The sequence below is a fragment of the Heliangelus exortis genome, chromosome 1, assembly GCF_036169615.1.
Source record: "Heliangelus exortis chromosome 1, bHelExo1.hap1, whole genome shotgun sequence".
Taxonomy (NCBI): Eukaryota; Metazoa; Chordata; class Aves; order Apodiformes; family Trochilidae; genus Heliangelus; species Heliangelus exortis.
Genome location: NC_092422.1, coordinates 164,569,834 through 164,595,777, shown reverse-complemented (window position 1 = coordinate 164,595,777; position 25,944 = coordinate 164,569,834). Strand labels below are relative to the sequence as shown.

The 25,944-nt window shown below is 41.3% G+C and overlaps 1 protein-coding gene across 3 annotated transcripts in view; it reads left to right on the top strand.

Annotated features, from left to right (window-relative positions):
* Nucleotides 1-25,944, top strand: part of SRGAP1 (SLIT-ROBO Rho GTPase activating protein 1) — a 143,033-nt gene that overhangs the window by 59,016 nt on the left and 58,073 nt on the right. For all 3 annotated transcript variants that reach the window (XR_011723898.1, XM_071733496.1, XM_071733497.1), the window contains exons 2-4: nucleotides 11,185-11,380; nucleotides 14,499-14,661; nucleotides 22,806-22,868. Coding sequence is in view for 2 of the 3 variants with exons in the window: in XM_071733496.1 (XP_071589597.1) it covers nucleotides 11,185-11,380; nucleotides 14,499-14,661; nucleotides 22,806-22,868 (422 nt within the window). In the remaining variant the exon portion in view is untranslated. The remainder of the gene's footprint in view (nucleotides 1-11,184; nucleotides 11,381-14,498; nucleotides 14,662-22,805; nucleotides 22,869-25,944) is intronic.

The window sequence follows — 25,944 nt, the reverse complement described above, 5'->3', positions numbered from 1 at the left end:
GTGCTAGTGAGGAGGGTGCTTATGGGCCAGTGCTTGTGCCCAGAAGTGTGCCAGCAGCTGAGCCAGATGCTGCAGCTCTGGCATGTTGCCCAAAACAATGTTCTTTTGCCCCACTTGGTTGACTTCTGTTGGCTATACAGGGATTGACTCAGGTAAGCAAATAGCAAGTTCTAAAATGTTGAAGGTATGATAGTGGCATAGCAGTGAAGAAGAGGAGCATCATGGATCTGTCACAGCAAAAAAGTACAAAGTTATTGTAGAAAAACAAAAATGCGCTCAATGTGTTAAATTTGAGGATTTTAGGAGCTAAATGTGTAAAAGATGAACAACAGTGAAGGTATTTTGCTGCATGTTAGATTTGCTGGCCTGAAAAGGGATGCAGGTAAAATCCTGGCACAGAGCACAAATGGTGGTTTCCTTTTTGTCCTTAGCTGGGCTGTGACTTCACCTTGGGACTTGAAAAGCTGTCACTGAAAGTCATGGTTGGATCAAATACGTGCTCTTATTTATGGCATGTGACAGGGTATATGCTGTACTAAAAATGTTTTACTGACCTCTTAAAGATGTGCCATGCATGGAGAATCATCTCACAGGATGTAGGGAGGGCATTTGCTCTAGTTATTAATTCCTGAGTCTTAACACAGTGATAGCCATCAATATACAGAACAGGCCCTATCTGATTGATGCACAGATTTCATGGCTTTCCCACTTCTCTTGCTATTCAGGAGTTCCTGCCCTGCTCTTCCACCAGCTTAACTCTCATCTTAACAACTATGTCACTTGCTGGAGGTTCAGAATAATTTAGTTTTAGCCAAGAAAAGACACATCTCTCAACATGTAATTTATAGAAAAAGCCTTCACATATTTTCATTTCTCAACTGTCCACCTGAGATATTAAGAGGGAGGGGTTTATTGTGGCAGAGCTTAACAAAAAGAAATAGTGGGCTCATGTCTGTGTGGTAGGATGTGTTGCCAGCACCAAGCCTGGGGTCATCCCAAGGAGGTGTCTGTGGATGGGTGATGCAGTTTCTGGTGTGGATGCAGACACTGCTGCCCTGTTCAGTCAGTGCCATCCTCAGCCTCGCAGCAGCCGTGAGAGGGGCTTAACCTGGCTTCACCCAGCTTACAAGTACAGAAGCTGATTAAGATCATTGGGTTTTTGTTACTGTTTTCATCCTGACAAACTGTTTGGGTTTTTTTTTCCCAGCTATATACTTGCCTTTTTACTGTGTTGTGCACTTTGAAGAAACGTCAGAAGAACCTTTTTCATGCAGTTGCTGCAGCTACCAAAGATTTTGCACTTAGTGCATGGATTCCACAGTGAGGACACTAACACTGTTTCATTAGGTACTGGTGCAGCACCCAACAGACTGTTTATGTCTGCTTGATGATGAGTAGGGCAGAAAGATGTAGAATGTTCTTTGAATTGTCATGTTACAACTTTCAAGACAATAAAGTCTTGGAGTCTGGGGTAAGAGGGAGTGGAAAAGGCATCTAAAATGAGAGGACTGAAAGAGTAGAGTTGCCTTGAATTATTTACAGGGTAACTGAGAACTCTCCTCATAGATCTTATTTTTTCATCAGCACTTGCATATTATTCTGAAAAGTCACAGCAATTATGAAAGTCTGGCATCTGTTTGAGATATTTTTGCCATCTAAACTTAACTAGAGGAGCAATGAGTTAATAAAAACACTAAAATAATTTCTGAGTGCTAGGGAGATGTGAAAAAAGTGGACCTAAACCTGCCACATTGAGATAATTCAGCAATGCCAGGCAGAACTCGGGGTTCTTCAGCAGCTCCTGAATGCTCAGAACCCTGTCTCCAAAGTGCAAATCAAAGTGGGGAAGGAAAAGACTACCATGTCTTCCATCTGCCTCACAATTTCCTCCTTTTTGCTGCTGCTTACAGGGGAAATCCCTGAAACCAATACAGCAGTGATCAAATACAGTTGCGTGTGGGAAACAGAAGCCTATGCAGAAGTCCTCCATGGCAAGAATGGGTTTGTTTAACAAGCTTGACTGTGTTTTAATACAAAGTCAGTGATCCCATGGTCTGTAAACCTGCATACATCCAGCATTGCTTTTAGATTTTACCATCAACTTCAAGGCTACCAGTTGCTGCTCCTTTTCTTTCTTGCCATTTGTTTCTGTAGTCAGATGTTTCACTTCCCTCAGGAGCCCTTTGGCAGGCAGCAGTCCACACCACTGTGTAAGTTGGCCACCACATCCAGTAACAGAAAAGCTTGGGGCTGTGGCCCAGGAATGGCCACAGAGGTGGGGAACTGAAGCTGCAGGTGTAATTGAAATCAGACTGATTTGAGGAATGCTTACTAAGATACCTGTCTTGCCTTCTTTGTAATCCCATGGTCATTTTACATTTGCAGAGGTTTGGTGATGCTTCACCTCATATTGGTTGTTTCATTGTATAGGTAATTAGCTTTCTGAACAGTGCCATGAGCAGTGGGAAACTGTATCTGTGGCCTCAAATCTATTCTGGCTTGAAGTGAAAGTAACAAATCACAAGCCAGAGATAAATTATTGCACTCATTCTTAAAAAAACAAAACAAAACAAAACAACACCCAAAACCAGGTATTATGAGTTTGTCCTTGAAATAGTGAATTCACAGGTTGAGAATTTTCACAAAAATAAGATTTTTTTTTTTTTTGAAGTTCCAGGTGGCCTGAAATGAAAGCATGCAGATATGTGATATCTGTATGGAAAGATGAAACCTGCCAGCAGTTTGTCTGTGAAGAGCAAGAGAGCTGCCTGCACCTGGAAAAATAATAGCTTGTAATTTGATTTGATTTGTAAAGCAGATAGAGCATTTCAGGAGCAGTAAAACTACCCCACCTGCACAGGAGGGGTATGTTCACTTCAGAACAACTTCTCTGCTGATCCCCAAAGATCATCCCATTTCATCCTGTTCCACTTGCAGTCCCAGTCTTGTGGTACTGGTGTCTGTGTGCCAGGCTCTGCCACCTCCTCCACCCTGCAGTCAGTGCAAACCAAACAGCCTCTCCAGAGAGTTCCTGTATTCTCCTGATGAGCCTGAGGAGAACGTAGGATTTCAGCCACCAGTTTAGCTGCTGATGGGAAATGGTCTCTGTTGTCAGCTCTTGGGTAGGTTTTGAAAGAGATGGAGGCAGATCTGTAATGGCACTGATATGAGTGATCCGAGCTACTCCTGCCTTTCTCTTCCCTGCTCTGACAATATACATGGAACAGAACCATCAGGAAACACTTATTTTCCCTCTATGGGTTAGTCCTTCTGTCTGTCTGCACCAGCTCTGGCACTGAGACATAATGACCTGGGAGGACTGTGTAGCCTGGATGCAAGAGGGAAAAAGACTGTCTGCTTTGATAGCAGCATGTCCTTTGGATGAGCATAAGCTTCTTGTAAGTTTAAGTAAAGAGAGTAATCCCAGCACGAGTAAAGTTAGTGACAAATCCCTATTGATTTCAGAGAGGTCAGAATTTAGCCTACAAGCCTTAATCTTTTCCAGCATGAATTTTCTAGGAGACGTGAGCTTGGCCATCAGCTGATGCTAAAACTGCGTTTAATGGTCTAGCAATGAAGTGGTTCTTTTGTTCCCCTTTATGAAGCGATATATCTGAAATAGCATTTCATTAGGTTCTAGTTAAAAGGTAGAATTTACAATCTAAAGAAAGAAGAGCAAGCATGTAACAAGGATATAGCATAGTGCATATACTGAGTGAATTCTGTTGAATAGCTAGGAGCCTCTGTTTTGGAAACAAGGAATTTTCTATAGAGAAAATAATCAGAAGGAAGGATACATTTCATCTACTGACTTGAAAAATCACAGCAGTCTATAATAACCAAATTAAGTAATAGACTTACAGAAATGTGTGGCCACAAAAGTTTTTGTTTTGTTTTTGTGGTTTTTTTTTCTTGTAGAGTGTTCTTGTCAATCCAGAATTCCAGACATTGCTAGAAAGAATTATTCAGAAAAGAGCCATGAGTCATTTTTCTGTTTTGCTGGCATATACCTCTTAGTAAAAAAAGGAAAAGATTTAGGCACACTGAGTTTCCTTTTAATTTTTTTGTGTGTCCAAAACTGAAGTCTGCGAGGAAAGGCTCATGATATCTTTAACAAGCATAAAAATACCCAGGTCGTCTAAATCCTTCCTAAGCTTCAGAATAAGTTGTCACATAGATCTTGACAGTTTCAGTAGCCTAAATGGGTTTTCAGACACCTACTGCATGATCGCCTGTCTGCTTGGCAGACAAGGATGCTCACAGACACCTTGTCTGTCTCATTCTCTCTTTTTTTTTCCCCTTCCCTCTCTAAGGATTACAAGCCTTTGCCATGACTGCCAGGGTTGGAGTAGTTTCTGCTTTGTTTTGTTCTTCTTAAGTGTATCTGGGGGCTTGTTTGATGTGGATTCTTTTCTCCTCTTTTGTGTGCTGGTGGTTTGCAGAGCTGATTTGTTTGTTTGGAGGTGGGGCAGTGGGGTTGCTGCAGAGCATCTCTCTGCTCCCACAGCAGGAGATGAGGGCTGGGTCAGGCTGGTGAGAGACCTCACATCAGACCATTGAGGCAGAGGAGGCATCTTGCTTGCACTTTGCTCTTTTCTCTTCTGGTTGGCAGTCTTTGGGGGATTAGCTGGGATTTTATGGTCAAACAAAACAAAGTTTGGTCTCCTCTAAATGGGTGGAAGTTTTTGTGCTGAGAGTCCTAGCTCCTGTGACCAGAAAGACAAAGAGTGACATGCTCAAGTTTTGGTAGGATGTAGTGCCCGTGCTTAGCTATTGGGCGCAAAGGAGCAGCTGCCACAGAACCAGTGGCACTCACAATGTGGTGCAGGCAGACTGCCTGCTTAAACCCACGGATGCTTGGCAGGAGCACTGTGGCAAGAAGTGTCCTGCCAATTCGTGAGCTGGCACCCTGCCCTCCATTCAGGCTCGGACTGTAGGCAGCCAAGTGACCAGCAGCTGTGGCTGTGAATAGCAGGAGGGCGTTGGTCCAAGAACAACAGAAAGAAAAGCTTCTTCAGTTTCATATAGAGGTTTTCTTGGCTCTTCCAGACATGTCTTCCCATTTCAAGGGGAGATGGAAGGTGCCCTAATGCAGCCACCCCTTTTGGATCTTGTCCACTGAGGTCCCCCAGTCACACAGCTCTGGTTGGGGTCATGTTGTGCTCAGTCTGTGGCTGCAGGAGGTAGGAGTGTGTTTGCTTGAAGGTGCAGAACGAAGTTTGCAGCTGCCAGCAGAGAATTCATTCTCTCTCTGCTCTCTTTCTTTCAGCACAACTGAAGCAACCTGCAGATCACTGTCTTCACCCTGCAAATGGTTTTTACACTAGCTTTCCTACTAATAGATGCTCAAGGACTGTTTTTATCTTTAAGCAAGCCAGAGTGCTTTACAGATTTTAAAGGGGTTGACAGATGTCAACAGGGGCTTCAGGTTTATGACCTTTTGTACAGCCCTTCAGATACCAGGCATGACTCTTGCTCCCTCCCCATCCATTTCCACAGGCTACTACAGCCTGGAGATGCATTCTGTCAAAGGCAACCTCAACTACATCCCCAGAAACCTCCAAACAAACAAAAAGTCTGAAATTAATTCTCTGGGAAATGGCATGAAGCCAAACAGTAAATTTAGAGCTGGGGTGTGCATTGCAGAGGTTTCACTTTAAGTGGGAACATGCATAATGCTCAACATCCTAAGTGAAATTGGCTGGGGAGTAGAAAAAAGTCCACATAAGTCCTGCATTCAGAAGCTCAAGGACTATGCAGCCACACTTCTTACTTGCATGTTGAGCACAGAGAAGTGATTTCCACTGGTCTGTTATAGAAAGTTAATGTTGTGGGACAGGCTCATGATCTATTTAAAGGCATTTCTGAAGCAGCCTGCAAGATCCTCACCCCAGCATCTCTCATCAGCTGTCAGGCTGGTGGAATTTCCTGGCTTTTGAAGTGCTTGTGGTCCAGGAAAATGGCAGCAATGACTTGGGAGAAAGCATGAGCCAGACTCCCTGCTGACCACCGAGCTTCCCTCACTATTTGTCATAGAAATGCTTAAATAGCTTGCTAGCCATGGATCTGGGAAATAAAAGCTTATCCAGCACTAGTACCTTTAGGCTGTGTATCTCAGAGAAGGATATCAGCAGCTGGGCCAGAATAGCCACCACAGAGCTGATACCTTTCATCATCTTTATCTTCTTGTCTGCTGAGAGGTAGTGTAACATCCCCAGCAGGTGTGGGAGTGCTGATCCTAGGAATGACATGGCATTAAGGACAACCCCTGTGCACAGGGGGCACCCCCAGGCCCTGCCCCCCCTCCCTCAGTGATTCCTGCTGCGGTTTCTCTGCTGGCAGCATCCTCTGTGAGCTGGATTTAATCACTTGGCTGAAACATAACCTTAACTGCAGATGTTGGCCAGCTGTGTTCATCTGGACCGAAGCTCTGCCCATCTCAACAGAGAAGCTAAAAGCAGGTCCTTAAAAAGGCAGAAGGTTGGGAAGAGACTGGAAAGATCAATCCTCAGATGGAGCATTCCTGCCTCTAGCAGCAGCCTCAGACATGAGCCATTCTTACATGATGTGACTGAGGGGCAGTGAGAGTCCCCTAAGACTCAAGGGTCTTTGAAGAGGGCTTGCAAGATGATTATTGCTTCAATATCTGCTGCATTACAAGTGCCTGTCAGTCAACAGAGGGTATCTAGACAGAAGTTAAGTTCTGAATCTTCTCCTATGGAATTTGATCTGGGTATTGTAAATGAGGATGAGGGGTTTATAGCTCAGTGGGGCTAAAAAATGACGAAGTGATAATTTTTGGAAGTTCAAAGCGTAAGACACCCTGCAGTGCCCTCAGTGCTTCTGATGAGGCATTTCTGAGTGTTTTAAAACTAATATAGAATTTACGTGTTTAAAATTTACATATTTAATTTTAAAAAAAAAATTGTGACAGAGGTGTTTGAACAAAGATGGGAGGTAGTATGGGTTTGTCTGAAGTAACCAAGCAGATAAAGACCTGCAAACATAACTATGTCTCGTGAGAGCCTATTTGTACTCTCAGATAATTCTGATGAGCTGCTTGCTTTTATAATTGTTCACAGGATGGGGCCCTGGGGCTGTTTGTGTTATTATCCAGTAATACCACTGGATTAATGTGTCTGCCTACTTTTTATATTGTAATCATGACTTAAATATAGCTCAGTGCCCGGCAGCGTGAGGCAGCAGGTGGGAGGCTTGCAGTGCAGCTGAGGGGGTGACTGAGGAGAGGTGCTGGGCTCTGTAGCACCTTTCAGAGCTTTGAGCAAACAACAAAAAATTATTCCACTTTAAGGGGAGGTAAGGACATCAGGCTGCAGTAGCTTGTGAGGTGGCTCAGGAGGGAAGCAGCTCAGAGCAGAGGTGTAACACCACCACAAAGCATTCCTTAGAATTCCTTTGGTAGAGAGTTGGTAAAGAGGGTTCACCATGGCCTGGAAAGTCTCTGGGGGCTGACAGGACTAGGCACAGCCTCCAAGTACCTTCAAGCCTTTATCAAGTTACAGGTATCTTCTCCAGGGTAATATGGTGCATTATTGCAGTGCCATGTAAGCCATTAAATGTAATACTGTACTGTGTGCAAAGAGGTAACCTTGACAACTTTACTTCTGATTGTGATTTGGGTGATGTCAGTAGCTTAGCTTCATCCACTTTGTACTCAACTCTCGAAACAGCTATAGTCTTGTCTCCTTTTGGTTTTCATAGTGCACTGATCAAACCTCTTGTCAGGAGAAAGTAAAGATTTATTGAAAGGTTAGAGGTATATCTGGAAGGCTGCCACAAACAAAACCCGATTTTATACTTAATGCAGTAATTCTAGAGAGTAGTGTCAATGAGGGCATAATTGAAATAATTTTTAGCATGAAAATCTGTAGAAATAAAACTTTACCCAGAGGTTATTGATTTAATTATGGCCACATTACCTGCTTTCCTGATTTGGTCATGTGTGCAAATCTTGGACAAAGGGTGGGAGTTTTTTTCCATTTGATGTGGGCTCAGTCTGTTCAAGCTGTAGTGTTGCCGGATGGAATTCCTTTTGAGCCAGCCCTTGGCCAAAGAACAGGTGAGTATGACTCAAAGCTGCTGTACAGAGCAGGAGAAGGTGTTAATTTGTCCAGGCTTTAAATGTCCTGGCACAGGGTAGCCTGGCAATCATTTGACATCAGCACACACTCACCCCTCACCTCCCTCCCCACAAAGCAGAAGAGGACAATGTCCAGTACAGTCGGTATCGGTTCGACTTTGAATTTAAATGTGCCAGGAAAACAGAGTAAAGGCAGCCACCCATCTGTTGTCTGCTGCACCTGTCTCTGGATTTGTGGAATTTGGACTCTGCTTAGTCTAACTTGGCACTTTCTTGGTGTATTGGGTATTTATGTATTGGGTATTTATTTCTTTGACTACAGCGCAACAATTTTCCAGGCTGCTCTTTGTAGCCTGAGGGAAATCACACCTGGGGGTTGGTTAAAGAAGACACTGTTGCCTTGGTGCATTTTCCTGTAGCAGTAGGTAATGGGCAGTCTGCATTACTTAATAATGTTTGGACAGTTGTGATTTTGTGATGCACAGCCTCTTGGGCTGGCTGGCTGTTAGTCCATGTTTGTTGGGGAAATTTTGTTAGCTTTTAAAAAAAAAAAATAAATGAAATCCACAGTTTTCTCTTACCAGGAAGCAAAATCACAACCTTTACTGATCTGATTTCTTATTTATTGCCATCTTTTCAGCCTGCTAGTAGGGCATTACACACAGTATTAGTAAAGGAAGAATTTAAAAGTGCAGGAGGAGTAGAAGGACATGAAAGACTTGTTAGCTGGCATGGGTGCGATGCCCATCTCCCCTTTTTCCTTCTCCTCAGCCTTTTGGAGCCACCATGTTCTTTCTCCTTGCCAAGATTCAAACAGCCAGAAAATGTGGAACTTCCTTCAGAAGGCTACATCCTCCCCTATACTCATAATTTACCAACTTACTCAGAGTTTTGACACCTTCAAGCCACCATCATCTCTCAGAGATCATCCTCCTATTTTGTTTTCTAAAATACTCATTTGAAGGAAGCTGCTCTTGTCCTCTGGAAAACCAGAGAGCATAAAAAATAATGCAATTTCTCATATTGTATCTGTCATCCCTTTTTCATTGCTTTGTGTATCTTTATTCATATATTCCTGTTTCTAAAATCTTTCTCCTTCCTGTTGCTATGGTAAAAACCTGCCTAAAAAGGAAGAATTACAGCAGCAAGATCCACTGACCTACAAAATAATCAGAACATAGCTGCTCTGTAGAGAACTCTGCTTTTAAAGTAACGGGTAGAAAATCTGTAGTGGGAAAGGGAGATGGCCAAAGTGCAGTGATATATGGGCTTGCATATGATAAAAACTCCAGCTTATGGGAAAAATTTCTGCTTCTGATCAGTGAACCTGTGCAACTGGCTTCCTAAACACAGGAGTCTTCCACAATTGCACTGGCAAACATAGTGGACATCCCAAAAAAAGAAGTCTTGGGGTTTTATTTCTGTTAATAACCTTCTAGTTCCTATGTGATTTTCTGCTCTGATGTCCATGAATGTCATTGATACAGTGTTGCATTACAGTGGCTCATCCTTGCTGGAGGCATGGCCCTTTTCTAACTGATTTGAAGTGAAAACCAAACCATGAGTTTTTTGGTTCACCTCCCAGACTATAAAAATGGATGTTGTCATTAATGATTAACAGAGCAGCTGGTAGCTCAAAGGAGATCTGGAAGAGAACACTGCAGTGTCTCCCTCCTCCAATAAATATATTGGCTTAACAGTTTTCTGCACTCATCCTACCATATTTCGGTCTACACATTTGAATCCCAGCAGAGTGGATCTCTGCCTTCATACATGGCTTCAGATCAGTAATGATGCATTCCTAGTTGCATCAGATAATTTTTTACAATGTTGTTACTACTTATTAGTTTGCATTTCTCTGTGATGTTCACACTGGTGTTTAGAATGCTGTTCCATTTCAGATCTGTGAGGCCTCTTAAGATTTCCAACATCTTCTTACCCACAGTATGCTTACACCATTAGGAATCAGTTAAAAGTCCACAAATATTTTGCATCTGCATGAACATAATTTCTGATGTATTTTGCTATCGACAAGTCCTTTTTAAAGCATTAAACTGTTTAAAAAATAGACACATACATTGTCATCACAAAATGTTTACTTCATGATGTTGGATTGCAGTGTGCCTGGGCAGCTGACAAAATTCTAATGAACCAATCTCTCAAAAGTACTGGAAGGATGTTTCTAGACTAAGTGTTCCCAGAATGTGATTAACTGCTTAGCACTCAAGTAATAAAAGTGCTAAAAAAACCTCAAAACAACCTACAATAAAACCTTTCCACATAGCAATTGTGCACGTAGCAAACAGCATACAATAAAGCTGAAAGAAATCTGGAGGCTGTTGCCTGTTGCTTTAGATGATCACCAGGAGCATATATTCTCTTATAAAGTGACTGATTTTGTTTGATGCTAATAAATAATACCTCAGTCACAGGAACCTTGTGCACATTTTCAAGTTGCTATCTCTAAATATCAGTACACCTTTTTCATCTGTATTTGCTGTAAAACATTGGTGAATGGATGTGCACATCAGTTGTCTACCTGGCAGAGATGAGGCAGGTACAGCAGCTCATTTGTGCACAGTTCCGGTGCACAGTTCCTTCAGAGTTTATTATGAGCTTGTTTCCATGGTGTGTACACGATAACACCAGCCAGCATGGTCCACCTGGCAGTGAGCAGCCTGATCTCAGCCCAAAGGATGCTTGTTTAGCCTGTAGTTTCTCAGGGCAGCAGAAGGAGCTGCTGCTCAAATGGTTGCACAGCACCTCCTGCAAGGAGATCATCCCAAGCCAGACGAAGAGGATGGAGGAGGAAGGTGGAAGAAGGTCTTCTGCTCTGTTGAGCCCAGCAGAGTCTTGAGCCCTTCCCATGGCTGTTTGTGACACAGACAGCAGGTGGAAGGATGCTGGGGTATAAGCATGTGGTGGTAGAAATGAGAGCTGCCACTGCTGTGTCCCACCACAGGGCCTGAAATCCGGATCCAGGTGGTGAAGCTGCAGCTGCTGAAGTGTTTGTAATTTTGGTTGGTAGCACTCGAGTATCATTTGCATTCATTGACCTGAGTGGTTATGTGCTTTGTCATTAGAGATCCGAGCTCAACTCATCGAGCAGCAGAAATGCCTGGAGCAGCAGACTGAAATGAGAGTGCAGCTTCTTCAGGATCTGCAGGATTTCTTCCGCAAGAAGTCGGAAATAGAGATGGAGTATTCCCGAAACCTGGAAAAATTGGCAGAGAGGTTCATGGCAAAAACAAGAAGTACAAAGGATCATCAGCAGTACAAGTAAGAGAGATTTCCTTCCCCCACATGTTAAGTCTATGCTGCAGTGCTGTGCCACTCTTTGCTTCTGGTGGCTTGGAGTATTGCTAGGTTGAATCAAAGTTCAAAGACACCTTTAAAATTCCCACCCCTCTTTGACAGTGCAGCAGTTCTCATTGCAGCTGAAGGTATCCAGATAACTCAATGCAGTTTTGCTGATTTGGCGTTCTGCAATTATTCATGTAAGCTTCTGACAAGTGCTGTTAGTTTCTTAAAAGGTATGCTGCATGTTTGTGATCCCTAACCTACTGTATAGAGCTTAAACCAGCCAAAATACAGCGAGTGTCTAGAAGAGATGCAGAACCCCAAGAGGGCTCAAAAGCTGTGTGCTGATCTGTTGAAGTGGAGTTGATAGGATTTGAGAGTGTCTCAGCAACTTGTGTGCAAAACAAAAGTGGTCACCTAGTATCTGGCAAAACATGTATGTGGCATGTTTTCTAAAGTGTTTCAAATGCAGTACTTGTTGCCATCTGGTTATTTTCCTGACTTGAGAGATGATTAATGAATGCTTTTGTCTGGCCCTGTGATGCTTAGGAATTTAAACCCGTATTTTGTGCTGGGTTCTGCACTTGGGTCACATCAACCCCATGCAAAGCTACAGGCTTGGGGAAGTGGCAGGAAAGTTGCCTGGCAGAAAGAGATGTGGAGTGGTGGTCCACAGTCAGCTGAACATGAGCCAGCAGTGTGCCCAGGTGGCCAGGAAGGACAATGGCATCCTGGCCTGTATCAGGAACAGTGTGGCCACCGTGATTAGGGATGTGGTTGTCCCCCTGTACTCAGCACTGGTGAGGCTGCACCTTGGTGTTCAGTTTTGAGCCCCTGGCTACAAGAAGGACATTCAGGTGCTGAAACATGTACAAAGAGGGACAAAAAAAGCTTATGAAGGGTCTGGAGAATAAGTCCTATGAGGAGTGGCTGAGGGAGCTGGGGTTCTTTAGCCTGGAGAAAAGGAAGCTGAGGGGAGACCTTATGTCTCACTACAACTACCTTAAATGAAGTTGTAGTGAGGCAGGGATTGGTCTCCCCTCTGACAAGTGATAGAACAAGAGGAAATGGCCTGAGGCTGTCCCAGGGGAGGTTTAGATTGATTATTAGGAAAAATTTCTTCACTGAAAGGGTTGCCAAGCACTGGAATAGGCTGCCCAGGGAAGTGGTTGAGTCACCATCCCTGGAGGCGTGTAAAAGAGTATAGATGTGGTGCTTACAGACATAGCTTAGGGGTGGACTTGGCTGCCTTAGGTTAATGGTTGGACCTTAAAGGTCCTTTTCGACCTAAATGATTCTCTGAACTGTGTTTGTAAAACTGTAGAATAAGTGCCTTTTTCCACTCTCCAGTCAGTGCAGTGTTAGAGATATGATGGCAGAGCTCTGCCAAAGGAGAAGTCTTTTCCAAACACATCTGGCAAGGAAAGGTTTATTGAAATACAGCTTGCACAGTTCAAAGAGTAATAATGTGTATTTCTTCAAATTCAGTTAAGTGACTCAATGATTCCCTGAAATAGCCAACATGTGCATATGTCACCACTTCAGAGAGTGCCCTGGCTTCTGTTCTGCCTTGTGCATACAAACATCTTTCTTCATTCTTAAACATGTGTTAAATCCAGACCAGCAGATGTGCACCGGGGTCCTGACTGGAGTCCTGCCTTTGGCTTTGTTCTGTAAATCTCTGATTACTTTGAGAAGAGGTTTCAGCAAAAGTCACTTTAATGGGTGGTCCACCATGCTGTTCCCACCATCCACCCCAGAAAAAAAAGGAGAATGATTTGCTCTTGGGACATGCAGAAGCAGTGAGGACCAAGTCCTGTCAGCACAGCACTTCAGGAGTGCTCCTGTTGGCTGGCCTGGCTGATAAAACCTCTGCAGCTCTGTGCTGTGAGTGACACTGTTAAGATGTCCATCTCAAACAAAATGGGGAAGTTTCCTTAACTCACTTCGGATTCACGGCAAAGCAGAGCACTGATGGTTAAGAAAAGGCTTTTGTCTGTTAATCATTCATTGCTGCTTTGGTTCTGGGAGTGAAAGCTAACGATGGGCAATTAGGTGGGGAATTAAAGGGTATGTTTCTAACAGTGAGAAGAGTTAATTATTAGATCAATTTACCAACAGTTGAAGGAGTTTCTCTGTCAATTCAAAACCAGCTTCAGCTGTTTTATCTTCATGTGCTTGGTGCTTTTTACTACAGGAGAATCCCTGCACAAGAGAAAGAAAAAACGTAAGAGCAGCAAAGTTTCTAAAGCACTTAGTTCAAAGACAAACTGTAAAGTAAAGTTTCAATAAAATCATAAGGAAAATTTTATAAATAGGTTTTTGTCTGTGAAACAGTTGTTGAACTACAAGTATTTTTATTGCACTTTGTGTAAAAGAAATGAGAAGTCATGTGAGATTTCACTTTCTGCAATATTGACACCTTGGAGTGGGGCTGCAATGAAAAACGTCTGCTCAGGAAATTCAGAACAGTACCACTGTGGAAAAAGTCCAGTCCTACTGCTTGTATTGTAATGGAACCATATGGGACTGTCAGTAACATCATATTTATGAAAGCAGTGAATTTATGAATGCTGATCACAGACCGTATATCCTTGTGACATTTCCTTCTACTTTTATAGCAGTTATACAAATCCATTGCAGTGAAAGAGCTATACCTGCAATTTTGCTCATGAAGCATTTGAGATGTGCTTGCAGTGCTTGTGTATTTCTAATGTAAAAAATTGATCTACTGTTACTCTTTCTGCAGTGACCTTTATTAATTTTGAGTATTTACGTGTACTCCATCTGTAAGCAACCGAAAGCTTTGTGGCAAGAATTTTTTTAATATTCTCAGGTGGCTTGCAGCATTCTTAATTCTTACACTATTCTGCTATCTCTGTAACCATGCCTCGTGGGATTTCTAGAATGTGTTTTGTAAGAGTGATCTGAAGCTTGCCTAGCCCATGTTATTCCATGGACAGATTGGCTGCCTGTTCAGAAGCAGCTATTTTTACATAACAACTTATGACTATAACTCATAAACAGCGAGATGTTTGTGTAAGCAATGTAGCTTTTTCACTTCTATATGTAATACCTGTGTGTATCTCCTCCTTAGGAAAGACCAGAACCTCTTGTCTCCAGTGAATTGCTGGTATTTACTCCTGAACCAAGTGAGAAGAGAAAGCAAAGACCATGCAACACTGAGTGATATCTACCTGAACAACGTGATCATGCGGTTCATGCAGATAAGTGAGGACTCCACCAGAATGTTCAAGAAGGTAAATGCCTCTCCTGCAATCCTCTAGCTGCCTTGGAAGATGCATGAGGCAGGCAAAAGTGTCCTAGTAGGTAGCATTTGAGGAGAAGATTCAGCACACATAGCATAAAATTTGTTTTAGCACACGTATAAATTCTTCATGACTGTTCTCACGGAGCAAATCCTTACTGCTGAAATGCCTGGGAAGCTGCTGTATAAGCTGGTGACCTTAAGAGCTGAATTGCAAATATCCAAAAAGCAGGGGAAAAAGCCTGTTCTTCTCTCTAGAGCAAGTTTGTCTACCCATGCAGAAAAGAAACAGGTTTTGCTAAGGACTCCCAAAATAGTAAGGCTGTATTAATGAATTATTTGTGAAAACAGTATTTTGTTGTATCTCTGTCACAAGATAAATTAATTCAAGCCAAACTAATGGCATGCCTTGTAGTGCTTTGGCATGAAGATGGTATGCTCTGATTCTCAAAAAAATGTTTCCTTTCCTTTCCAATGTCAAATATGAGCATACACTTTTCATAACCTAGCTACTTCTATTAGATCATTTAAGCATTGTCTCTGTCCTTGCATGTGCCTGTTATGTGCTTTCATAACATGTACAATGTGTAAATCCCTCTTGTGCTAAGCAAGCACTCTAGGCAGCCCTAGTTTAGGAGCTATGTAATGTCTTTGCAGTCTTTGTTGTTATAATGTTCTGAAATAAAAATAGATTATTAAATACATATACATCAATCACAGTGGGGTGCTGGTCAGCAGGTGTCATACAAAAAAGAGCTCAAAAAGAACAAAGCTTAAAGAATGTAAAGTGTGTGACTGAATGATGGCAAGGGTACCAGATTAATGTTTTCAAAACAGGGAACTGATTTCATGTACACCTGACCATAATTCTAGAGAGACAACAATGGGATGGGGAGAAGATTCATGTAAGGGGTACACAGGTTGTACTTGGAGGAGCAAAAACATGAACCAAATGTGCCTTAAAACCTGTAGCAGTACTTGAGTTGAAATTTAGTTTCTAAGTTGGTAATGGTTTGTTAGTATAATATAACTAATGCATAATACTGTAGTTCACAAACCACTAAACTTACTAATAGAAGTTGAAAAGATAACAGGAAAAGCATTTTGAGCATACTGCAGTACTCTCTATGTGAAAATAACTCAGATTTCCTTGAACCAGTTGCAGTTTTTCAGTATTGGATCTGGAACAGTTTTTCAGTTTATGTCACATCTCAGAAATCTCATCTTCCCTAGGTGTGTTATTTGACTGGCCTGTTTATTTTCACCATGGTTCAGTTCTTTAGCATTGGAAATCGTGCTTTTCCTTACCTTCTTTCCAGAGGGACTGTGCAAAGCTACCTGATGTTTTCTGTGGAGAAGTGTGTGTCCTTCTTTATCGAATCTTAACTTATCAGTTGAGATTGCTGCAGCTTGGATGGAGAAAAATATTTGGATGTTTTCAGTGCATTAACAGGAAGCATAGTGTAAAATCTTTCCAACAAACTCATCTCTTTCCACATATCATGTCCAGCAACACACAACATTTCAAATTTTCTTTTTCTAGCATGGCTTCTTGAAGAAAAGCAAGTAGCTGGTCTTGGGTTTTATTCCTAACTGGGATCTTCTACAAGAGAAAGAAGAGAAATGAAACTTTGGGAATCCTGCTGTGCATAACTTGGCCATCATGGCAGTGGAGCCAGATCCTCACCAGCCCAGTCATTGTCTTCAAATGTCACTCACTGTGACAGTGCCACATCACAAGCTGATAGCTGAGGTGGAGCAGAGGCACAGTGGGTGCACTAAAGCTGGTGTGAAGGGATCTGAGCCAGGACCTGGCTCAGCCTGATGTGAGTGAGCTACGTGGGCATGTGGCCTGAGTGTGGCAGTGGTTGTTCACCATTAAGCACACATTTTTAGGACAGACTGTCAGGAATCAATACGTGCTGGAGAAGGTTGGCAGGTGAAGCTGTTAGAAAGTTGTCTTGCTTTATAGATGAAGAACATACGCTGTCTACATCAATGTTTAGTCCAAATAACCAGATTCAGCCATAATAATGTTTAAAGGTCAAATGTTTAAAGCCAAACCATTCTAAGATTCTGTGATAACTTCTGTCAGATGTGAACAAGCAGTCTAATTTAAGGTATGTCACAAACTGTCTCAGATGTCCAGCAGGCAACAGAAAAATATAAGGTGCATTTTGTACATGTCCTGTACCACAGTCTCCCTTGCAGGAAAGAGGTCACAGGAGCAAAGTGAAGGTGCACTTAGGATGAGAACAGTAATGTCCAACACTCTCCTCCATCCAGACTGTATTCTCTGTAGAGAAAATGGTGTGGAATTTGTTTGTGATAGGTAAACATCAAATAGAATATCTAATCAATTTCTGTCACTTCCTTTCTTGAAAAAAGACTGGATTTGAAATAAATATCTGTTGGGGAAAAACAGTCTCAATGGGTGCCACCCCTGTGAAAGTGGATGGGATTTGTTCACTGTTTACAAAGTTCAGATTAAAGTAGAGATAGACCATATCCTGCAGATACTTCTACACTAGAGTCTGATCATGTGGTTCTATGAAATTTGTTCTCTCTCTCTTCTAAATAATGAATGTAAATAATAAAAACAGTAGTAATATGAAGATTTAAAAAATAGACTAACAAGTGCATGCTTAATATCTTATTGTAGTCCACTGACAAGAGCATGAAATACGCTGGCCTAGCATATCCATACTCCATTGGCTATCACAATATTGCATATATGAGCACTTAATGTCTCTAATTTCCAAATGCCAGCTAATCAAGCTTCTCTGTATTCAATAGTTAGAACATTTAATTAAATATCTTCCAGTTCATTAATCTAATAGTGTTATGTATCACTGTTAGGATCTTATTTTCATTCACCTTCAGTCGTGCAGCAGCAACTTCTTCATATTTGAAGGTTCTTTATCTCTACATCCAAGTCTGGAAAGTGGCTATACCAATTCAGAGCAGTTCTCCTCCATTTTGCTCCAAACCCCCAGTCTGGCTGTTGCAGAAAGGCAAAGTGTCTCAGAGTGGGAAGCTCAACTGCTCACAAGGAAGATCCAGGGAGACAACAGCAAAGTCACTCTGAGATCCTTGGCTGTTTCTGCTCCCTCTTTTTTTCTCCCCCCTCTCATCCTGACAGGGTGAGGCTGCATGTTCTGCTTCTCATGGCAGCCCTTACAGCCTTTTTCCACCTCACTAGTGGGCACGTAGGTCCTCAAATGAAACTTTTCCATGAAGCGAGCCCAACATTTTCCAGAGGGATACTGTGTGTTTGGTATCCTAAGACTGGCTCCACCTGGGACTGTAGTAATGAAAAGATTAAACAATTTCCTCATTTCCTGATTATTGGTAGAGTTTTGGTTTGCTCCCTCTCCTGCTGATGTCTCCTATGTGGGATACAGCACAAAGACATGAGCCTGTAACAACCCCTTTCTGTAGTCCTTCTGGAAAAGGTGTGTGCGGTAGCTTCCCTTGGTCTGTAGGTCTGAAGTGATGAGGGGTGTCTGCACTCCTTGGTCTTTTTACCTGGCCCTTGTCTCACTGTCTGTTCCTCCTCATTCTTGTTCTTCCTTTTGTGTGCATCTGTACATCTGTCTCAGCATCTGCATTGCTTTGGTGAAATTATCTCTATTTGTTCTACCTCACCTGTTCTTATGGGCCAGGATATATTGTATTCAAGTACTTGTCTGTACATGGCTTTCCTGTCTAGGCTAGCCCATTTATCAACTAGAAATTCATCATTTTTTTTTCTTCTGGGAGTTCTTTGTCATTCTTTTTTCCAGGGGTCAGGAACCAGCATCTGTTTAAATGTACTAAATGCAGGACAAAGATAGGATCTAGTTCAGAGATTTTGTGGCATTTATCTGATGGTATTATATCAGGCCTCATGCTTCCAGATAGACTCTTAAGCTCTTCTTTTTAGTTGCTGGCATATAAAAGCAGTACAGATTGCTGTTCGTGCCTGGCCTTCATGCTGTACATAAAATTACAAACATAAAGTAGCAGAGTTCAAACCTTGCATACTTGTGTGTTTCTTCAGGCAGATGGGGTAGATGGCCTCATGGGGACAATTAAAGAATAAAGTAATAAGGAAAAATGTCAAGCAGAAGGGAAAAGTATTATGCAGAACATTTCATACAGTGATTCTGGTTACCCCAGCATTAATAATCAACTGTATAAACACATACCTATGAAATCCTTAAGCAGATTTGTATATTTATAATTTATAAACATGTATTTTCTTTGGACAGAAACCATAATGAGCCAAGATGAACATATCTTCAAGTGTTTACAGTAAAAGATGTTGGAGAAGCCAAGCACAATAAATATTTTAGTTTCATAATCTGGCTATTAACAGGGAATATGACGACCTGCCAAATCTGCTTGATGTTACAAAGATTTTTGCATCATTTTCTTAAGCATTTAAAGATTTAAAAGTATAGCAAAACCATTTTTTGATACAGATTGGCAAATCTGGGACAAATTTTTACTATGAGTTGGTTATGTCAGTGTCACCATAGCTCATGAAAGCTCATTAAAAGAAGGGTTTGCACATCACTTCCCCCTGAAATCAGCAGCAGACTCATTTAAAAGCAATAATCACAGAATATTTTCCCTAAATGATGTAACTGAGAGTAGCATTGTGTGGGCTAAACACAGACACTAACAAGTTCCAGGAAGAACTGAACTGACTCTTAAATTTCGGTTAAAAAAAACCCAAAAGAGTAAAGTTTGGGTGCCAGATTATCCTCTAAAATGAGTGGAAAAAAACTTACAGACTTTAACGAAAGGGTATTAATCCGAAATAAAATTCTAAGTTTCCTAGACATTAATCCATAAATACAAATCTTGATAGCATCAGTACCAGTAACTGAATTGATGAGTTGGAAGTTGAGCACATAGTGAAAGGGTGTTTTAACCACACTTTTTTGTCTGTTGTGGGAGCGTGATCTATCCTAGCATCAGCTGACTGCAAGATACCTCTGCCTCTTACAGCTTTAAACCAGATTAGTCACATATATTATATTTTTACCAAGAGTTTGCATGTGCTCTGACATTTGTATTTTGTTCTTTGGTGATAGATACCAATACATTTCTCTAGGGCACAGTGAATACAGAGGCACCTCACTGATTGTCTGTCAGGTTTTAATGGCCTGATTAGAGCTTAACTCAGCTCCAGGAAATGTGTGCTGCATTTTGCATTCTGTTGTTTGGCTGCCCTGAGGATAGCTCCTAGAGGAGCTCACTGTTCAAACATCCCGAACTATTGCAGGGAATAGGTAGCATAAAAAAGAAATAGGAGAGCCATTAACCACTGAAAATAAATGCACTTCTTATCTGGTTCTCTAATGTGCTATATATTAAACACTAAAAGCCATATCACTTGCCACTGGAGTCAGTGCTTCTTGATCTTAAATGCTAATGTAAAATGTGTTGGTTCTTGAAAATAAATCTCTTTTATACTCCTAGGATTAACCAAATTTCCTGATTTTTATTGGACAATTCTTACAAAACCTTTCTTCAGATAGAGGCAGCAATTGATATGTTATCCATCACTACAGGCACCCTCTGGTGGTTGGAGTCCCCAGATGAAGTGGTGAAAGGTTGATTCATCTGAACCATGTGGCATTGCTAGGCTGTCTCTTCCTAATTTTTGCTTTTTTTGCTGATCATCTCCCTCCCTCTCTTTTTGTTTTCCATTTTAAAGCCTATTGTCTTTTCATAAAAACATCTCACTTATCTCTGTGGTGATTCCTTGCGTTTGCCTTCAAATTTACCACTGACCAATGTGTTGCCTGGAGAAGATGACGTGGCTAGGAAATCCTGAGGTCTGGGCTAAGCTCTACAGGAGCAAAGAGAAGAAATGGGTCCTAGTAAATAGTGATCATTCTCTGAATCCTCACCTCATCTGGTGTCTCTTCACATTAAGGTGTAACTGCAGAGCAGAAAAGGAGGGTGCATCTTTCAGTGAACTGCTGTGTGCTTTGCTTACAATCAAATCTTCAAAGGGTAAAGAGAAAATCAGTTTGGGATTTTCTGTCTCATGTTCTTAAATGAACTTTTGTGCTGCCCCATAAAAGTGTGCTGCCTTAGAATTGGTCTTGCTGTACTTAGGGCTTGAGCTGCCATTAGCTTTGAGATGGTAGTGGCCAGCAGTTGAAATGGACACATTGCTTGAAGCCAGAGTTCATCTACATTTTTTTCGCACATGTATATGCTTTCCTCTTCCCATTTTAGTGTCAATTATCCTATTTGTATGTTTTGTCCATCTTCGTGCTAAAGTAATTTTTAAAACAGACCTCTCATGTTCAGCACTACAGAGGCAGCCATCCAAGAGAAAACAGGTGGCCTCCACTTCTTGGAGCTTTGAGGAGATGTGTGAGCAATGTCAGAGCTGTGCTGCTGAATTTAAAAGGCAGGGTGCCAATGTAAAGCAGTGAAAAGCAGTTCAGAATTTTTGCTAAAGCTTTTACTGTGTTTCCCTACAGCAGCTTGCAAATCTGCAATCCAGTTCCAATTCTTTACAAGCACTCTGTGCACTGTTATGCATAAGAATTTTTTGTCCTTTGTATTAGATGGAAATAATGTGATATTTGCAAAGAAATAAAGTTGTAAGTCTTATGTTCTAGATACTTCATTAGTAGACTATATGTCCTGAAAAATGCTAGGGTTTTGAAAGTGCAGGCAATGTTTCACAGTAGTCCTGTGTAACTTGGCTTCGGAGCATGTCTCGCTGTGCCTTGGCTTCTACAGCTAGTGCCCTTGGGAATACAAGAATTTCACTAAATTGTTTTTTAATTTATATGTTCAGTTTCTTGTTGGTTAAAAACCATCTTGCATAAAAAGATTGAAGTGAATCCCAATAGGTGGTATGGCAAGTGCCTTAAAATAATGTTCAGAATTAGGATTAGGACAATAAAAATAGGAATAGAAATTTTCTGTTCCAGCTACTGTGTGTGTCTGTTTTATCCTCATGGAAGGTGCAGTAGGTGTGATGTGTGACATGATTCCTTCTCATATGTGGGCAATGCACTGGAAATTTTCATTCAGAAACCATTATTCCTGCAGGTGTTTTAATGGTGGCCAACTATGTGTTAGCAGCTTGGAGATGAGTTGTCCCTGAGGATTTTCCTCTGGCTTCTATACAAATACAAAGTAATTCTCATAGCTAAGGCCATTATCTATCATGAAGTTGGAGATTTTAGAAGCCAGGCTAATTATCAATTTATTCATAGAAAAAAACCAAAAAAAAACCAAAAAAAAACCCAAACCAAAACCTGACATTTCTAGCATGGATGTTACAGTGCTGAGCATCACAGGAGACATGTAGCCAGGCTGTCTGCCAAATCCTGTTGCTCTATTTTGTATCTGTTTTCCAAAGTCTGCACTACAAATGTCTTCAACTCTTGCACAGTTGCCACAATTTTCATCTGATTGAGCAGCTATGGACAGCTAACAAAGGGATGTATTTGAATGAGACTCCAAATAAATGCTCTTATTTTGACATATTTTCTTTTTTTAATAACTACTGCTAAGCATTTCTTTTTTTCTGGGACAGAATGAAAGTACAGACATAGTCCAGAAAAGCTAAACAAAGCTGTTTCAGCAGCCCACTCTGTGGAATATTATGCAGTTGGATATCTGTTTCAAAGAGGAGCCACAATTATTTCTTGCATAAATATTTAGATAGTTGCATGTGCTGAGAAACAAAGGCTATTCTAGATGTAAAAAATTGGGCAGGATGTCTCTCTAGAATATCACATTGCACGTGGCTTACTTTTGTATATATCATAGCAGTTGTAAAACAGTATACAGTTTGTTCTATTGAAAAAGGCTTGTAACATTCATCCTGAACTTCACCCTTTCTGTTGGCACCTGGTTTCCTGATGCTTCATGGGAAAATATTTCAAAGTACTTCTGGGCTTCCTTTTAGAAGTCTTCTGACCAGATACCTTCTCTTTACTTATGCATCCCTGAGTCATTATTTTCAGTGCACTGCAACTCTGAACAGCTTCTCTGGAAGCAACGTTGCATTCCCTGCCTAAGAGGAACAATGAGTACAAATACCAAGAAGCACATGTATGTTGCAGTCTTTGTGTGCCTTTTTTAATAATTATTTCTTTTTAATTGCAGAGCAAAGAGATTGCGTTTCAGCTTCATGAAGACTTAATGAAAGTTCTTAACGAGCTTTACACAGTAAGTATAGTTACTACTTAGCTTATCTTATACAAATTCCATATTGGACCTCTTCTATAAGCTTTCAGTGTCCTTTTATCTAGAAGGTTACCCCCAGTGGAGATGCTTGGTTTTGTCTGTTTACAAAGGTCTAAGCTATCTCTTTTGGAAAGACTACTCACTTGCTTACAATACATAAGCTGATACTTTCAGGATTACTCTTTACTTTCAATCCTTTTCCCCACTAGACTGTGCTAAGCCAGTGTGTTACAAGGTTTGTTGATTATTAATGAAGCATTTCTACTCAGATCTTACTAGAGCAAAGCTTCTTCATTTTCTGCTTCAGTTTTGTCACATGCTGTCATCTGCTTGGTTTAACTCATAGACTACACTCAGTAAAAGTCAGTAAACATTACTTTTGTGCCCTCCCCTCTCCCTGGATGGGGTAAGTAAGTAATGAAAAGAAAAACAGAAAAGTAGAGGGTTGTGTAGGCTTTCTGTACCATTCAGAGGTCAAGGAAAAAACACACATTCCACCAAGCTGCTGCTAACCCACTGGAATATCTGAGAGAGGTTATGTCTGAACTTCTTTTCCTCTTTGAAACTTATCTACACAACTTGTTACTAGAGGATGAGGCCTTGTCTACCTGAAAAACATTTCCCAAAATATTTCTGAAGGGATATGTTCTGGGAAAGAATAAAACAAGAATTACTCTTTGTTTGAAACACAGCTATACAACAAAGAGAAACTGGTGACGTCCACTTCTTAGAAAAGTCTGTTGATTCCTTATGGTTGGAGAAGTTGTACATTTAAGTTCACCCTTCTTTCTGGAAGAACTGAAATATCTACACTCCAGCACCCTGCACAACACTCTCTAGACTGCTCCCTTCCCTGTCCTTAGGATTTGTGGGACCACAAAGAAAACCCACAATATCTGTAATGAGAAACATTTTGTGATTTTAAGTAATTTTAGAGAGATATCAGAGACCATCTCTCTTCAAGGAAAGATCAGTCAAATAATATTTTTGTGCATTTCTTTTGTTTTCTCCTGCATATTTTTGTGGTTTTCTTTTGACCTAGCCAAAATTGGGCACCCATCAGCAAATGGGTTAAAGAGTGTTTGAATTCAAGGACAACTCAGGTGGCAAAAAGAAGATCCAATGTAATTTTTTATTTTTTTTTTTGAGATACTGCTTTTCTAGGGTGCAGTACCACAAAACCTTATTAGCTTGGGGCTGAAATCAGTGTGGTACAATTGGATCAGCTTCTGCAAAGTAGTGGTAGCCATAGACAATTCACACAGCCACAGGGGATGAGTGACTGTAGGTTGGAGGCATTGCACAGGAGGGGCTGCAGGGCTGGGTAAGCCCTGAAGGTTCAGCCTGGTTTCAATTAACAGCTGCACAACTCCAGAGCCTGGCAAGGTGTGGGATTAGTGCCAGTGATCCCAGGGTAGGAAAACAGAGGACATGCACATACACACACGTGTCCAGAGGAGAGCCATGGAAATGATCAGAGGGCTGGAGCACCTCCCCTGTGAGGAGAGGCTTAAAGGAGTTGGGGTTGTTCAGCCTGGAGAAGAGGAGGCTCTGAGGTGACCTTATATCAACCTTCCAATATCTGAAGGGGGCCTACAAGAAAGATGGGGTAGGACTTTTTACACGGGTGTGTAGTGAGAGGACCAGGGGAAATGGTTTAAAACTTGAAGAGGAGAGATTCAGGCTAGACATTAGGAAGAAATTATTTAATATGATGATGGTGAGACACTGCAACAGGTTTCCCAGGGAAGTTGTGGCTGCCCCATCCCTGGAAGTGTCCAAGGCCAGGTTGGATGGGGCTTTGAGCAACCTGGTCTGGTGGGAGGTGTCCCTGCCCATGCAGGGGGGGTGGAACTGGATGATCTTTAAGGTTCCTTCCAAAGAAAACTCTTCTCTGATTCTATGAGTCTTTACTGAAATACTTTGCTGAATCACCAGCGAAAATCTGCAGGACTGGATTTTGTTATTTTCACTCTGTATTGTTTTTTCACACTAGTGTTGTATCTTCCCGTGATGGTTTATTCAGATATTAATTTTAATGCTATAGCTTCCAGCAAATGCTAATTCCTTTCTTAGAATTTAACATTTACGTAAAATAGGAAGTTTCCTGAGGGGTGTAGATACAGAGCATGTGCACATTTTGAATTAAGTTACTGCTACAAGGTGGTTTCTTGGGATGTAATTTGTTTCATCTAATTTTCAGACATCTGCAGTGAAGGTACAGATCTTAGCTTGCCATCTGAGTTCCAGTTATAGTCACTGGAAGTCCAAAATGGGGAATTCAAGACAAGATGCAATCATCTGCTTCAGATGAAGCACTGTTATTGTCCAGTTTTACATTGTTTGCAGGGGAATTGGTTAGCTAAAGATACCCATATTTAGCCCCATACAGTCTGTTCTTGGTGAAGTGACAATATGGTGCAGAATAACATCATTTCCACTACTTGCATCTTTATAATGATCATCAGGATGTCTGTGTAATATGTGTGCTTGTGTACATAGATGTAGAAAGACAGGGAGATATGTGGAGATGTCATGCCTACTCTTTTAATCCTGTGTGACATTTACTGCTTACAGAATAAGATCACACTGGCCTTACCAAAACAACTATTTACAACTTTGAAAATCTGGGAGATATGTTTCTCAGTCACTACAAAAAGGACAAGTCATCTTCCTCTTTGCCCCATGATTTATGGGAAGAAAAAAATCAGTCATACTGTTATGACTGATGAGGTAAATCTTTGTGTCCAAAAGAAAGCAAACTGGTTTCAATTCAGTGAGTAAAATAATACTAATATTGAAATCTGTCCCTATTACTCAGCTCTGTTTTTCTTTTTTAAGGAATGGTATGTTCACGAAGCATCACTTTTAAAATATGTAGTCTGATTGGAGTTTAAATACCTCTGAAGCCTTTGAGTGAGGGAAAAATATCAGAGCTTTTAATGAACTAAGCGTGTGTATGAAGAAGGGCTTAATAATCTGTATACTTCTTATCATCATTCCTTATCTTACAAGCAAAAATTGTGAATTGAGGTCACACCCCAGAAATAGAAAGCAA